This window comes from Melanerpes formicivorus, unplaced genomic scaffold (genome assembly GCF_026170545.1).
Source record: "Melanerpes formicivorus ecotype bairdi unplaced genomic scaffold, bMelFor1.0.p_v2 SCAF_24, whole genome shotgun sequence".
Taxonomy (NCBI): Eukaryota; Metazoa; Chordata; class Aves; order Piciformes; family Picidae; genus Melanerpes; species Melanerpes formicivorus.
Genome location: NW_027142376.1, coordinates 7,370,455 through 7,385,200, shown reverse-complemented (window position 1 = coordinate 7,385,200; position 14,746 = coordinate 7,370,455). Strand labels below are relative to the sequence as shown.

Genomic DNA, 14,746 nt, shown 5'->3' with positions numbered 1-14,746 from the left:
TGAGGTCCCTTCCAACCCTGACAATTCTGTGAAAAATAAATTATTCTGTACAAATTGGGCTTTATTCAGGAGTAAATAATGATTAATCCTAGGTAGTGATTATTATGTATTTATGTTTGTGTGACTGAGATTGAAGTGTTTCTTTAAAATAGAGTACTATAAACAGACAGGAACCCTTTCTAAACTGTAAGAACTGACCTATTGCAAAATAAAATATAAGCATAAAATACAGTAATGGATCTTTTATCATCCAGAGGAGTGTGGCCAGAAGGTTAAGAGGTGATTCTGTCCCCTTGCTCTTGTGAGACCTGACTTTGAACACTGCCTCCAGTTCTGGTGTCCCCAGCATAAGAAGGACACAACTGTTGGACTGGGTCTAGAGGAGGGCCACAAAGATGATCCAAGGGCTGGAACATCTCTGCTATGGGGACAGAGTGAGGGAGCTGGGTTTTTCAGCCTGGAGAAGACTCCAGGGGGACTTCAGAGCTGTCTTCCAATGCTTTCCTACAGGAAGGCTGCAGAGGGACTTTCTGTAAGGGTGTCAAGCAGTAGAACAAGGGGGAATGGTTTGAAGCTGAGGGAGAGCAGGATTAGACTGGATCTGAGGAAGAAGTTCCTCAGTAGGAGGGTGGTGGGGATCTGGAATAAGCTGCCCAGGGCGGTTGTGGCTGTCTCCTCCCTGGGGGTGTCAAGGTCAGGCTGGATGAGGCCTGAGCAGCTGAGTCTAGTTGAGAGGTGTCCCTGGCCAAGGAAGGGAGGTTGGAGTAAATGGTATCTAATGTCCCATACAGCCTGAGCTATTCTATGATGATGAGGTCAGGATGAATTTTGACTTAAATGGATGAATTGAAAGTAGAAATTAGCAGGAACAGGTAGCTGCTACAGTACTGTGATACTGTGATACAACCTTCTTTGGAATCCTGATGTCTATTTCTGATTTTAAGATAGTATGTGATGATTTTATACTCCATACTGTGGTGTGTGTGTTTATAATATTTGGGCAGATGGGAAGTCACCTTTCCCTACTGAATTAGAGAAGGTATTTCCAGAATGCAAATAAATAGACAGTGGAAAGTAGTGTGCCAAAGAAAAGAGTTTCAAATATTTATATATGCATGAATGTGGATCAGTTTCTTATGCATGCAACCTGTGTGACCTTCTACTGGCCTTTTTGTAGTCCGTTTCAAACAGAGGCTTTGCGTTTTCAGAAGGAACTCAGAAATGTGTTTTGTGTACTTTGATCTGTCACAGGAGCGATGAGTCCTTCGCCAATAGCTCCCTGTTTACCAAGCTGCTGGTAGGAAAGCAGTATTGCATTCATTGTGTTCACTCAGTCATGTGTGATGCTGAATTTACTCTGTTTTCATCTTTTTCTTCACAGCAAGCCATCGATAGTGAGGTGAAAGCGGAGGCAGTACCATCAGTCACAGTAAAGGTACAGTGCCTGCCTTCAGCAGCAGTGTTCAGATGGTGGTGGCAAGTTTGAACTGTCAGTTTCTCTTAGGTCATGAAAATGAGTAGAATTTGAAATGCAATATATACATAACTCTGTTTTCTCCTTAGTATGATGAGGTGTCATTGCCCGTGGAGGTGCCTTTTTGCCCCTATACTCAGCACTGGTTAGGCCACACCATGAGTCCTGTGTCCAGTTCTGGGCCCCTCAATTTAAGAAAGACATTGGAACACTTGAAGGTGTGCAGAGAAGGGCAATGAGGCTGGGGAGGGGTCTGGAGCACAGCCCTGTGAAGAGAGGCTGAGGGAGCTGGGGTTGCTTAGCCTGGAGAAGAGGAGGCTCAGGGGAGACCTTCTTGCTCTCTCCAACTACCTGAAGGGAGGTTGTAGCCAGGAGGGAGTTGGTCTCTTTTCCCAGGCAACCTGTGACAGAACAAGAGGACACAGTCTCAAGCTGTGCCAGGAGAGGTTTAAGCTGGAGGTGAGGAGAAAGTTTTTCACAGAAAAAGTGTTTGGCCATTGGCATGTGCTGCCCAGGGAAGTGGTGGAGTCACTGTCCCTGGAGGTGTTCAAAAAGGGATTGGACGTGGCATGTGGAGCCATGGTTTAGTTAGCCATGAGGTGTTGGGTGATAGGTTGGACTTGATGATCTCTGAGGTCTTTTCCAACCTTATTGATTCTATGATTCTGTGATTCCAGCAAGGTGAAGTCAGAAAGCAACTGGAGTTTTTCTTTTTGATACTAAAAACATTATTAAGATTGCATTAAGTTGTTGGAGTCATAGGAATGATTTTCCCAAGACTTTTCAAGTGACTAAATGTTAGGTTATGTGAATGTAAAGTTTATTTTCAGCTGCCTTTTTAGTAGCCAATAAAGAAAAACAGAGTTTCTTTTGTGGAAAAAAAGCTTTTGTAGCTTTTACTTGTGTGAGGAGAAAAATAGCTGGGAGAATCTAACCTGAAAGTTGATATAATTGGAATCCTCCTTGAGAGTTGCTGCCTGGAACTGATCTGAGGAAAGTGTGAGGGAGGAAGAAGTTCTTCAGTACTACTGTTAGAATAGAATAGAATAGAATAGAATAGAATAGGACCAGGTTGGAAGAGACCTTCAAGATCATCGTGTCCAACCTATCATCCAACACCACCTAATCAACTAAACCATGCAACCAAGCACCCCATCAAGTCTCCCCCTGAACACCTCCAATGATGGTGACTCCACCACCTCCCCAGGCAGCCCATTCCAATGGGCAATCACCCTCTCTGTGTAAAACTTCCTCCTAACCTCCAGCCTAAATTTCCCCTGGTACAGCCTGAGTCTGTGTCCTCTTGTTCTGGTGCTGCTTGCCTGGGAGAAGAGACCAACCTCTGCCTGTCTACAACCTCCCTTAAGGTAGTTGTAGAGAGCAATAAGGTCACCCCTGAGTCTCCTCTTCTCCAGGCTAAGCAACCCCAGCTCCCTCAGCCTCTCCTCATAGGGCTTTTGTTCCAAACCCCTCACCAACTTCGTTGCCCTTCTCTGGACATGCTCCAGCAAGTCAACATCCTTCCTAAACTGAGGGGCCCAGAACTGGACACAGGACTCGAGGTGCAGCCTAACCAGTGCAGTGTACAGGGGCAGAATGACCTCCCTGTTCCTGCTACTAATATGTCCCTGAACTGCTTTAACCTGGCTGTAGTGATCAAATGGGTAGACCAACAACACAAACCAGGCAATGATAGTAACACAGAGACTCTGTGTTATATCCAGACCACATTCAGATCTCAGTCAACACCATCATTTTAGGTCTGAACTTCTTAGTTCTTTAGATCTGAGAGCAGGGACATCTTCTTATCCACCGGTTTTGCAGAGAAAGATTTGCCTCCAGTAGAAGCAGCCAGGGCCACTCCAGGTTTATGGTTAGGTCAGCTCTCATAATTGAGTCTTGGAGTTGTGATACCCACACCCTGTATATTTAGTTTTAGAACTTGCTTGCAGTAAAAAAATCATACAGATCTTGGCTCTGAAGTTACTCAGAAGACTATGAATTGCTCCTTACAGTTAAATAATTTCTGATCTACCTTTGCTTTCTTTTTCATGTTGCTTTTCACTTCAGTCATCTAAGAACTGTTTTGTTTATTAGTTACATTAGGACTAATGCACATGACACTTGGGCAATGTTTTGATCATCAGTTCAGCAATAGTTGATCTTGGCTTAAAATTACAAAGAGCATGAGAAATCTCAGTTCATTATAGCTTTTCAAGTTATAGCATCCCATTACTTGCTGTAAGTAATGACAGTTGTCAAAGGAAAATGCTGGGTGTGAAGTTGAAATATGAAGTTCTGAAACCTTGTTGCTGAATTGGCCTTTTCCATACAGTTTTGCTGGTTAAGTTTGTTTTCTGCTATACAGAGATGATTTTGTTGCTTTCTTCTAATTCTTCTTTGTGTCATTTGATTTAGATCACCATACAGAGCAGAGTGACTGCACAGAAACCAAACCTGACAGTGTGTGTACAAGCTCCATTAGCTGTGACCTGTGACCAGTTCATCTTTGATGATTTAGGTAAATTATTATAGTGCCATTACAGCTCCTGTATCATCATTTTATCCTGAGGACTTTTGAAAGGTGCAGTCCAGCCTGTGTTGAGTGTGTTGTTGCAGATACACTACACTTAAAGCAATTAAAAATGTGCCTTCCTTACACTCTGCAGCTACAAAATCCTGCTTGGTGGAGGAAGGCAAGTAGGAAAAAATGGAGTTACTTTCTTGATTATGGTGTGGTGCTTGGCAGGGCTGGAGATGCAGAGTGGCAGCTTCATGATGGAGGGAAAAAAAGTAGTTACTCTGTGATAGTTTTGCTGTCCATGTAGAAATAGCAGTGCTGAGGTAGAAGCAGGAACAGAAAGCCTGTTTAGCTGTGGGCAAGCTCCAGCATATGTTCTATCCCTTACTGTAATAGATTTAAATATTTGGTCTGAAGAGGAGACTGGATGAGGCACTTAGTGCCATGGTTTAGTTGATTAGATGGTGTTGGGTGATAGGTTGGACTTGATGATCTTGAAGGTCTCTTCCAACCTGGTTAATTCGATTCCTTCCCTCACTTAGCATCAGCTGTTTGGTGATTCTAGCCTTTTACCAGCTGTATTGATAAGATTCAGGTGGGATAGCCTTGAAGACTACTTAGGGGGGAAGACCAGGAAGAGTGTTGTGTGTTGATAGTCTTTGTGGTCAGTGTGCTCAATTGTTTTACTGGTTGTGCTTCAGGTTAGCTACGAGGTGGAGGGACTAGTTTGCCTTTAATAAATGACACATTTTAAAAGAAGCATAGCCAGGAATTTAATAAAGGTGAACTAATGGCAACAACTACCATAATTTAGTAGAAGATTTCCCAAAGTGCTAGAAAATAAATAGATATTTGGCTGCTCCTATTACTTGGTTTAATTCTGTATTGTTTAGCCTGGAGAAGAGGAGGCTCGGGGGTGACCTTAGAGCTGTCTACAATGCCTTGAAGGGTGGTTGTAGGCAGGAGGGGGTTGGTCTCTTCTCTCAGGCAACCAGCACCAGAACAAGAGGACACAGTCTCAAGCTGCACCAGGGGAAATTTAAGCTCGAGGTGAGGAGAAAGTTCTTCACAGAGTTGTTAGGCCTTGGAATATGCTGCCCAGGGAGGTGGTGGAGTCACCACGTCTAGAGGTGTTCAGGAGGGGACTGGATGTGGCAGTTAGTGCCGTGGTCTAGTAGTCATGAGGTCTTGGGTGACAGGTTGGACTTGATGATCTTTGAGGTCTTTTCCAACCTTATTGATTCTATGATTGTTTTTAGAACAAGATTCCTTGGAAACTGTGGTGGTGTCTGTCTTTTTGAAGGGGAATTGTTCTCCATCAGAACTAGAAGGAAATTGTCTGCTCTCATATAATATACCCACAGGTAAGCCACTGGAAATTTCAAACTGATTTGCCTTTTAATAAGTTCTTTTTCTTGACAGATTTCTTATAGATGTTCTTTGAAATACACTGAAGGCAGTAGTAATTAAAGGAATGATGTGTATCACAGTGTAGTCTTCAGTTTTAGTTAATATTTTCCTTAGCATCATTAAGTTATGATCTTACACAGGCAAAATCATATGCTTATATCTTAGGAAGCAGCTGTTCAAGCTTTCCCACCCTCTCCTAATAATTCACTTCTCTTCTGCCCTTTCAGGGATCACATCTTGGTGTGGGAAATTAATTACATCTTGATGACTATTCAGCCTTCTGGGCTGCCAATTAATGTGATTGTAACTACCTCCCTACAGAGGAAGAGATTCGAACAGGCATTGAGAGTGATTATTCCTCACTTCCCTTTTAACAGTTAAACATATTCATTCCAAATAAACTAATCCAAAATTAAGTACTTCTGGTTTATAACACCCTTAGTCACCCTAGAGATACAATATGTTAATGTACCCAGCTGCCTGCAACTGCAGACTGATTAACTTCCTACACACAGCCTGTGAATGTGTTAGCCTGCTGAGAAGCTGTATGCAGGCAGGGCTTGCCTGTTGAGTTAAATGCAGCACAAACCAGTTGTAAGCTGTCTCTTCTTCACTTCTGCTTGGCTTTGCTCCTGCACCTCCTCCCATCTTGTGCTCACACAATCAACAGTTATTTCTCAGCCAGATCTACTGCTTTGGTTCACTGTGCAAGCAGAGCATTGTGCCAGCACAAATGGAAGGGTGACGTGGAGTAAAATGACATCCAAAAAATGCATGTGGAATTAGAGCTTCTGTGAAGGGTGGTGGTCCTCGGGACCTTATCTTATGCAGACATTTTTGTTTAAGCAGTGACTTCACATCTCTTCTCACTTGAAACATTGTGTTTATCATAGTCTAGACTGTCTGGTGATTGAAATGGTTGAGACAAAACTGAAACTCAGGGTTTTAAAGACTTGATATTTAGACAAGACTTGCAGATATGTGCAGAGGGTGAGAGAGAGAAAAGGATGCTCCTCCCTTTTCCTGGAGAGCCTGCATGAACAGCTTGGACAAGGTCAGTCCCTCTCCATTGTGACTCTGACTTCTTATTCCTTGTGAATGAGATGTGTCCAACTTTGTGCTGTGACTTCAGACAGGTTTTGTGGTATGGTTCTATAGGTGGTACAGTTGAATATCTTGCATCCTCTGATTTGGAAAGCTTGGGGTTTGCTTTGCTGGTCTGCCTTCTGTAGTTTTCCTTTGCAAGACCAGAGTATCAAACTTAAAGGGGAATGGTTTGAAGCTGAGGGAGAGCAGGGTTAGACTGGAGCTTAGGAAGAAGTTCTTCAGTAGGAGGGTGGTGAGACTATGGAATAGGCTGCCCAGGGAGGTTGTGGCTGCCTCTTTCCTGAGGGTGTTGAAGGCCAGGTTGGATGAAGCCTTGAGCAGCTGAGTCTAGTTGAGAGGTGTCCCTGCCCATAGTGGGGAGGTTGAGCAGGTTATCTCTGAGGTCTCTTCCAACCTAAGCCATTCTAGGATTCTATGATGTTTGTCAGCAGGAAATGAATGTAATATGCTTTTCAGGTGATACTAGTTAAGCTTATGTTTCTATTTGAGCTGTTATATTGGATTCTGACAGCCTTTTGATTAGGGAAATAAAACTTATCTTAAATCTTAAGTATGTTTGAGTGTTACTATGCAAATCCCCAGAAGATGTGACATAAAACAAAGTCAGGGAGCTGCAGAGATTTTTAAAACTTCCCTTCAGTGGTAGAATTTGGAAGACTTCTAAATAAAGGAGAATAATTACAGCCTTGCTACATTTTTGGATACTCATTTAATTTATTAAGCCTGGATAATTCTACTCAGATGCATACAAATACTGTACAAGACAATGGAATTAATCAGTAAACAAAAATGAAGTGCATTTGTGATTTTATCTGCACAGAGGCTTTTGCCTCTTGTTTTTCAAGATGTCCATATTTGTGGCCAAATCAATCTTCCCTGTGTGTCTGTGGGATTCATGCAGCTGAAGGTTAATGAGTCACTCAGCTGGATGGGATTCTGTGGTCTCATGTCTGGTTTTTGGCTGGTGTTGTGTTTCTTTATTGTCTCCTTAACAAATGTGCCTTAACTTCTTTATAGCCTCTTACTACATTTCCTTTTCTTTTTTGAGCAGCATCTTTAGTAATATGTTTGTTTGTTTTTTTCTCCTTTCTCTTTTGCCCTGTTGCTGCCTGTCTGGTAGAGCTCAATCCTGAAGGTGAGTGCAAGAAAAAAAGGCATAGTCTGAATACATGGAGTAAAGCAGATTTGGAAGGGAGCTGTTATTTTATCTATCAATTAGAGATCAGCTGAAAAGGTGTTTTGAGTTTCGCAGAAGCTATACATGGAGATGTGTGCACAGCTGAGTCTTGGTTCTCAATACTTAGGCTCTTATGAACCCAATAAGTAAAAGAATCAAAGCAGGCAACTCTGCTATTCCTTTTCTGGCTATTTCAGGGGACCCTGAGGTGCTTGAAGCACCTCATTGAATACCATTCCTTGTGAGAATAACTAGCACCGCCTGGGGAATTTCTGCTACACAATGTAATTTACATTATTCAAGTAGTAAAAAACTCTGGGAAGATAATGTCTGTGACTTATAAAGGTGACACCTTGAAGATATAATGTGTATAATTTGAAAAGGTAACCTCCTGAAAACGAAGGCTTAGGCGTTAAGAAATTTCTACCGGAGGTGAAAGCCTAATGCTGAAGTGAATTTTGTGTTTACCAAGAATAAACTTGGTAGGATTGTGTGGCCCAGAATTAATTTGGGTTGCTGTGAGGTGCACTGGACTGGTTAAATTCAGAGTCATCAACAGCAGAACCCCCCCCAAATTCTCTGAATATTTAACTTCCTAAATTACAGAGCTGATGTTTTTGATCATATACATCAGTGCTCTGTTTCCACTGCAATGAAGGTTGATGAGTTTGTAATTACATGTATGGTACATGGAACAGTTCTGTTTTATCAGGTAAGTGCATAGTATGCTTTTAAGTGGTATTAACTTCTGAGATGCTCTTACCACATTTCTGTTGTGTTTCAGATTTGAAGAGAATCTGGTTTCCCCCCCCCCACCACTTTTGTTTTTGCTTTATTACAGTGCTAAAATTTTATATTGTGCAATGAGTCACAGCTCTAGATCAAGTGAGAGGACTATTAACCATAACTATTAGCCATAACACCAAAGGTCTGAAGGAGTTCTGTTACTGTTTTGTTTTTCTTTACTACCATTTAACATTCTGAAAGCATTTCCCAGCATGACTTGTTGGGTTTTTTTTTTTTCACTGTAGTGATAAATGTTGTTGGAAGTTTTTTTTGGGTTGGTTTTCTTATGTATAGCTCTTTTGGAATCAGGTACTGAAAATCTCCCCAGTCTGCTCCCAAAGCCAGATATTACTTGGTTTAGTTTTTATTTAGCCTTTGAAATACTGAAAAAAAACCCTTTACATTCATGGTGAGGCAGCCTGAGAGAAGACTGTCTAGGAAAAGCTGGCTTGAAACAAGGAAAACCTCTTGCTTTAAATATAAAAGCAGTTCCAAATCTTTTTGGCTGGTTTTGTCACTCATTTTTTCCCCCCTGTTGATAAGTCTCCATAGCTAAGTTCAATAGCAAGACATTTGTCTTATCAAGAAAAGATTTCAGTTTTCCCATTGGATGATGAAGACAACACAGTTGAGTGAATCATCCTGAAAGGGCATGGGCTTGTTGTCAAGTATGATTTCTGGAGTTTTCCTTGGACCCCGGGGATATCCTAGTTCTGAAGGCCTTCCTTAAGCTTTTTATGCTCCTTTTACACTGATTGGCTTTTTTACAAGCTGCTGGAGAAGAGTTACTTGGAGGCATTATCAGCCATCCACAAGAGCCACTGAACTGACAAGCAGAGGGATGAATTTAGAATAGAATACAATAGAATTAACCAGGTTGGAAAAGACCTTTGAGATCATCAAGTCCACCCTATCGCCATCTAATCAACTAAACCATGGCACCAAGCACCCCATCCAGTCTCTTCTTGAACACTTCCAGGGATGGTGACTCCACCACCTCCCTGGGCAGCACATTCCAGTGGCCAACAACTCTTTCTGGGAAGAACTTCTTCCTAACATCCAGCCCAAACCTCCCCTGGCACAGCTTGAGACTGTGTCCTCTTCTTCTGGTGCTGGCTGCCCAGGAGAAGAGACCAACCCCCACCTGGCTACAACCTCCCTTCAGGGAGTTGGAGACAGTAATAACGTTTTCCCTGAGCCTCCTCTTCTCCAGGCTAAGCACACCCAGCTCCCTCAGCATCTCCTCACAGGGCTGTGCTCCAGACCCCTCCCCAGCTTTGTTGTCCTTCTCTGGCCACGTTCCAGCAACTCAACATCTTTCCTAAACTGAGGAGCCCGGAACTGGACACAGGACTCAAGGTGTGGCCTAACCAATGCTGAACACAGGGCAGAATGACTTCCCTGCTCCTGCTGGCCACACTACTGCTGATACAGGCCATGATGCCATTGGCCTTCTTGGCCACCTGGGCACATTGCTGGCTCATGTTCAGCCTACCATCAACCAGCACCTCCAGGTCCCTCTCTGCCTGGCTGCTCTCCAGCCACTCTGACCCCAGCCTGTAGCTCTTCATGGGGTTGTTGTGGCCAGTGTGCAGGACCCGGCACTTGGATGTGTTAAGTCTCCTGCCCTTGGACTCTGCCCATCTGTCCAGCCTGTCAAGGTCACTCTGCAGAGCTCTCCTACCCTCTAACAGATCAATATCTGTCCCAGCTTGGAGTCATCTTCAAACTTACTGATGATGGACTCAATCCCCTCATCCATATCATCAGTAAAGATATTGAATAGGTTTGGGCCCAGCACTGGTCCCTGGGGGCACCACTAGTGGCTGGCTGCCAGCTGGATGCCTTGTAGTGACATTTTTTCCCCTAGATGAGTCTTAGAAATAATTTTTTATCACAAGAGATCAGCAAAGCAGCAAACAATTGTTAGCAGAATGGTTTGCTGGGATCAGCCTTAAATGGTTTGGCTCCATTTTGGTACTAAACTTGATAAGCTTACTTGAGCGATAAGCTCTGTGTAGCTGGCAGTTTCATGACTTTTCTGTCTTCATATGAGCCATGGCATACATGGATGTGAAAGGTGAGTTTGTGTCCTTTCATTTTAGGAAGACCAAAAGTTGCACAGTGTGACTTCAAGCTGCCTCTGCGCTTAGTTTGCTCTCCAGCTCAACCTTCAAAAGCAGCGAACCACAAGCTGACCGTTGATACCAATAAACCTCCCATCAGTTTTCTCAGCCTTTTCCCAGGTATGTTGTTAAATATGGCTATAACAGAAAATGTGTTAGGAGCTCCAACAGGGCTTCCTTCTGTGGAGTAATGCGTTGATGAGCAAAGCTAACGTTAATCATAGCTCAGGTTGGAAGTGACCTCAGAGATCATGTATTCCAACCTCCCCACCATGGGCAGGGACACCTCTCAACTAGACTCAGCTGCTCAAGGCCTCATCCAGCCTGGCCTTGAACACACCCAGGGAGGAGGCATCCACAACCTCCCTGGGCAGCCTATTCCAGAGTCTCTCCACTCTTGTACTGAGGAACTTCTTTCTAGGATCCAATCTAACCCTGCTCTCAGCATCAAACCATTCTCCCTTGTCCTATTGCTAGACACCCTTATGAAAAGTCCCTCTGCAGCCTTCCTGTGGGATCCCTTCAGGGACTGGAAGGCAGCTCTCATGTCCAGCTCAGAGTCTTTTCTTCTTTAGTCCAATTATATAGAGAAATGGTGGCATAATACTTGAAGAATAATCTGTCTGGGCTGGTATGTTACTCTGTGGTTAAACTGTCTGTTGCTCTACACAGTGGGCATGATACAGGTCTCCTTTTTATGTATTTAGGAAATGTATTTCATCAGTTGTGTTGGTCATTCATTTAAAAAAAACCAAGACAAGCAGGGCAATTCAGGAGTGACAAAGTATGGAAAGGGCACACTGGCTTTGGAGGAAGATTTGTGGAGCTCTTGAGCTGATTGTATGTGGTAATTCCATTCGTCTCCTTGCTCCAAAGAAAGCCATGAACTTAGTGATATTTTCTGAGCTGCAAACCTGAGCAAGGTTTTATATTCAGGAGAATATTAACATAATATCAAGGAGGAATTAGGTGCCATTTAGGACTAGGAAAACAAGAGTGAAAGTGAGCACTAGGAAGTGTAATTCCGTAGCTATTTCTACTGTAATGATGTGCTCATCATTTGGAAGAGATAAAGGAGATAAAGGATTACCCTGTGGTACAACATAATGCCAGCAAATGAGAACTGAGGAGGCATTAGACAAAATGTTTCCATCCTGCAAACCAGTATCCTGTTACTGTGCACTGGCACACAGAGTGCTGGTTGTTGATATTAAATACAAATTAATTCCAATTGAAAAGTGCAGGAAAATGCCATGAACATTACCTAGGGATTTGAAGAGAATTGAAAGTGACTCATTTAGCTTCATAACAGGCAAAAAATATATATAAGGGGGGGAGTAAGTGTTATGTTGCTGTATCATGGCTCTAGATGATCACATCAGCACAAGAAGATAGGAATAAACAAGGCTTACAAAGTGATTGTGAGTAAGTTCAGTCTGGCAGAGATTGAGTTTCTGAACTTCAAAAGGCTAAGATTCTGGAACGGTTTCCTGAGAACTGTATGGGCCAACAACTTGAATGTGATGTTTTTAAGGTGGAGATTAATCTCTGTTTGAACCATTTCCATAGCACATTTGTCTCAGAGTGGTGGGGTAGGCACAGTTGGGTTTTCTGGTAGTGTAATTTGCTTCCCTTTGAGCATAAATATCCCTGCTCTTTCAAATGAGTGTGCTGTGTAATGCTGGGAGAAGAGAGGCTGTTTTTCAGAGCTCTGCATTTTGGGGCTTTAATCACAGACTTCCAGTATGGTTAAGCAATTATAATGCTACCCTAGGGATGCATTGTTGAAAATACAACACCAAGCAGAAGCCAAATGTGTTCCATGAGGTGCTAAAATCTCCTGATTTCTGTTCATCCCACTGTCAGTGACAGGGGAATTAAAAAAGGTGCATACTGCTCATGATCAGTTGAACTAACTTTGGATTCTTGGTGTGCACAAAAAAATGTCTCTCTTCTACTGCCTGTTTGCCCTTATTTTTAGGGGAAAGTTGGGAGAAGTGACATAGAGTAGTTTTGAAATGAGGGTTCTCTAAAACTGAGCCTTTTAACCTGGTCTGATCCACTAAATAGGATGAAAAGAAAGGGGGGGCATGCATGGACTTAACAGAGTAGCCAGTTTATAGTAATCTGGATGTTTCTTGTGCTCTGTCCTGAAAGATGGAAAGACAATGTCCTTAAAACCTTTTCATCATCATTTCCTCTTAATTTTTGCATAAGTATCTATATTAAAGGTGACCCTTGCACCCAGTAAAATGTGGCAGCCTTTGGGCTGTACAGTAATCACAGTTATTTGTAGATAATGCAGAGTCAACCTCTGAGAAATCTACCTCTTGTTTCCAGGCTGGGGAATAATGGGTAGCTCAGCTTGAACCTGTGAATGAAGGCAGGGCAGAGCAAGCTACTGGTGTTGCCTCTTTGCTTCTGAGGCCTCAAAAGGGGAGCAGTCTCATTCAGGTTGCCTTCCCTGAATTGCTTGTGCAGAGGTTGACCCTGAGATACTTGAATGTGTCCAGAGAAGAGCCACAAGGCTGGGGAGGGGTCTGAACCACAGCCCTGTGAGGAGAGACTGAGGGAGCTGGAGTTGTTTAGCCTGGAGAAGAGGAGGCTCAAGGGAGACCTTATTGCTGTCTACAACTACCTGAAGGGAGGCTGTAGCCAGGTGGGGGTTGGTCTTTTCTCCCAGGCAATCACCAACAGAACAAGAGGACACAGTCTCAAGCTGCACCAGGGAAAGTTTAGGCTGGAGGTGAGGAGAAAGTTCTTCCCAGCAAAAGAGATTGGCCATTGGAATGTGCTGCCCAGGGAGGTGCTGGAGTCACCATCCCTGGAGGTGTTCAATAAAGGATTGCATGTGGCCCTTGGAGCCATGGTTTAGTTGTCAAGAGGTGTTGGGTGGTAGGTAATAGGTTAGACTTCATGATCTCTGAGGTCTTTTCCAACCTGGTTGATTCTATGATGTTTGTTGACTTACTAGTGTCAAATTACAGAAAACTGAATTTAACTTTCTCTTGCAGACTTTGTTGATCCATCTGATGATGACCAGGCAAATGTTCTGGGATTTCAGTTTTTAGCTGGGTCAAAAACCACACTTCTTGCTTCAAAAACATCACGTAAGTGCTGTTAGTATTAAGGAGGCCTAATCACCACTTCATGTATGTATGGTTTTCTTCTGGTTTTTAGCCATTTATTGTTTAAATGAAATGATACTGTGATATTATTGTAATAATGCAAGACCCTTCTTTTCCTCAAAGATTTCAACACCTGTCTTTGAAAGCAGCCAGCTGCTGGAATATTGCAAAGGAATTGAAAAGCAGTTTTCTAAGTCTCTACTAAATTTCAGTATCTTTGACCTTAATTTGGAATCAGATTGCACTTCTTTGCTTCTGTACATTTAAGCAAATGCCTGTCTCTGTTTTTTGTTGTCTGTATATCTTTGTAAGTATAGGCTTGCAGATGCAGTGTCCTTCCTAGTATGTTTACAGAATGTGTGAACACTGGATCAAAGAATAGCTCAGGTTGGAAGAGACCTCAGGGATCATCTACTCCAACCTCCCTTCCGTGGGCAGGGACACCTCTCAACTCGACTTGGCTGCTTAAGGCCTCAGCCAACCTGGCCTTGAACACCCCTAGGGAGGAGGCAGCCACAACTTCCCTGGGCAATGTATTCCAGATTCCCACCACCCTCCTACTGAAGAACTTCTTCCTAAAATCCAGTCAAACCCTGCTCTCCCTCAGCTTCAAACCATTCCCCCTTGTCCTGTCTCTAGACACCCTCATGAAAACTCCCTCTGCAGCCTCCCTTCAGGATCCTTTCAGGTATTGAAGGGAAGCTCTAAGCCCCCCCAGAGTCTTCTCCAGGCTGAACAACCCCAGCTCCCTCAGTTTGTCCTCACAGCAGAGGTGCTCCAGCCCTTGGCTCATCTTTGTGGCCTCCTCTGGACTCACTCCAACAGTTCTGTGTCCTTCGTATGATGGGGACACCAGAACTGGAGACAGTATTGGAGGTGGGGTCTCAGCAGGGTAGAGTCAAGGGGCAGAATCCCCTCTCTTGCCCTGCTAGCCACACTCCTCTTGATGCAGCCTGTATGCAGTAGGTCTGCTGTTATCTGTTCCAGTGTCTCTTGTGTAGGGCAGTTTGTGATGTA

At 43.4% G+C, this 14,746-nt stretch overlaps 1 protein-coding gene across 1 annotated transcript in view; it reads left to right on the top strand.

Moving 5' to 3' along the window:
* Nucleotides 1-14,746, top strand: part of BBS9 (Bardet-Biedl syndrome 9) — a gene marked incomplete at its 3' end in the record, with an annotated part of 105,210 nt that overhangs the window by 55,234 nt on the left and 35,230 nt on the right. The window contains exons 12-17 of the mRNA XM_068152976.1: nucleotides 1,382-1,435; nucleotides 3,893-3,995; nucleotides 5,255-5,359; nucleotides 7,633-7,647; nucleotides 10,581-10,721; nucleotides 13,616-13,711. Of these exons, the coding sequence (XP_068009077.1) occupies nucleotides 1,382-1,435; nucleotides 3,893-3,995; nucleotides 5,255-5,359; nucleotides 7,633-7,647; nucleotides 10,581-10,721; nucleotides 13,616-13,711 (514 nt within the window). The remainder of the gene's footprint in view (nucleotides 1-1,381; nucleotides 1,436-3,892; nucleotides 3,996-5,254; nucleotides 5,360-7,632; nucleotides 7,648-10,580; nucleotides 10,722-13,615; nucleotides 13,712-14,746) is intronic.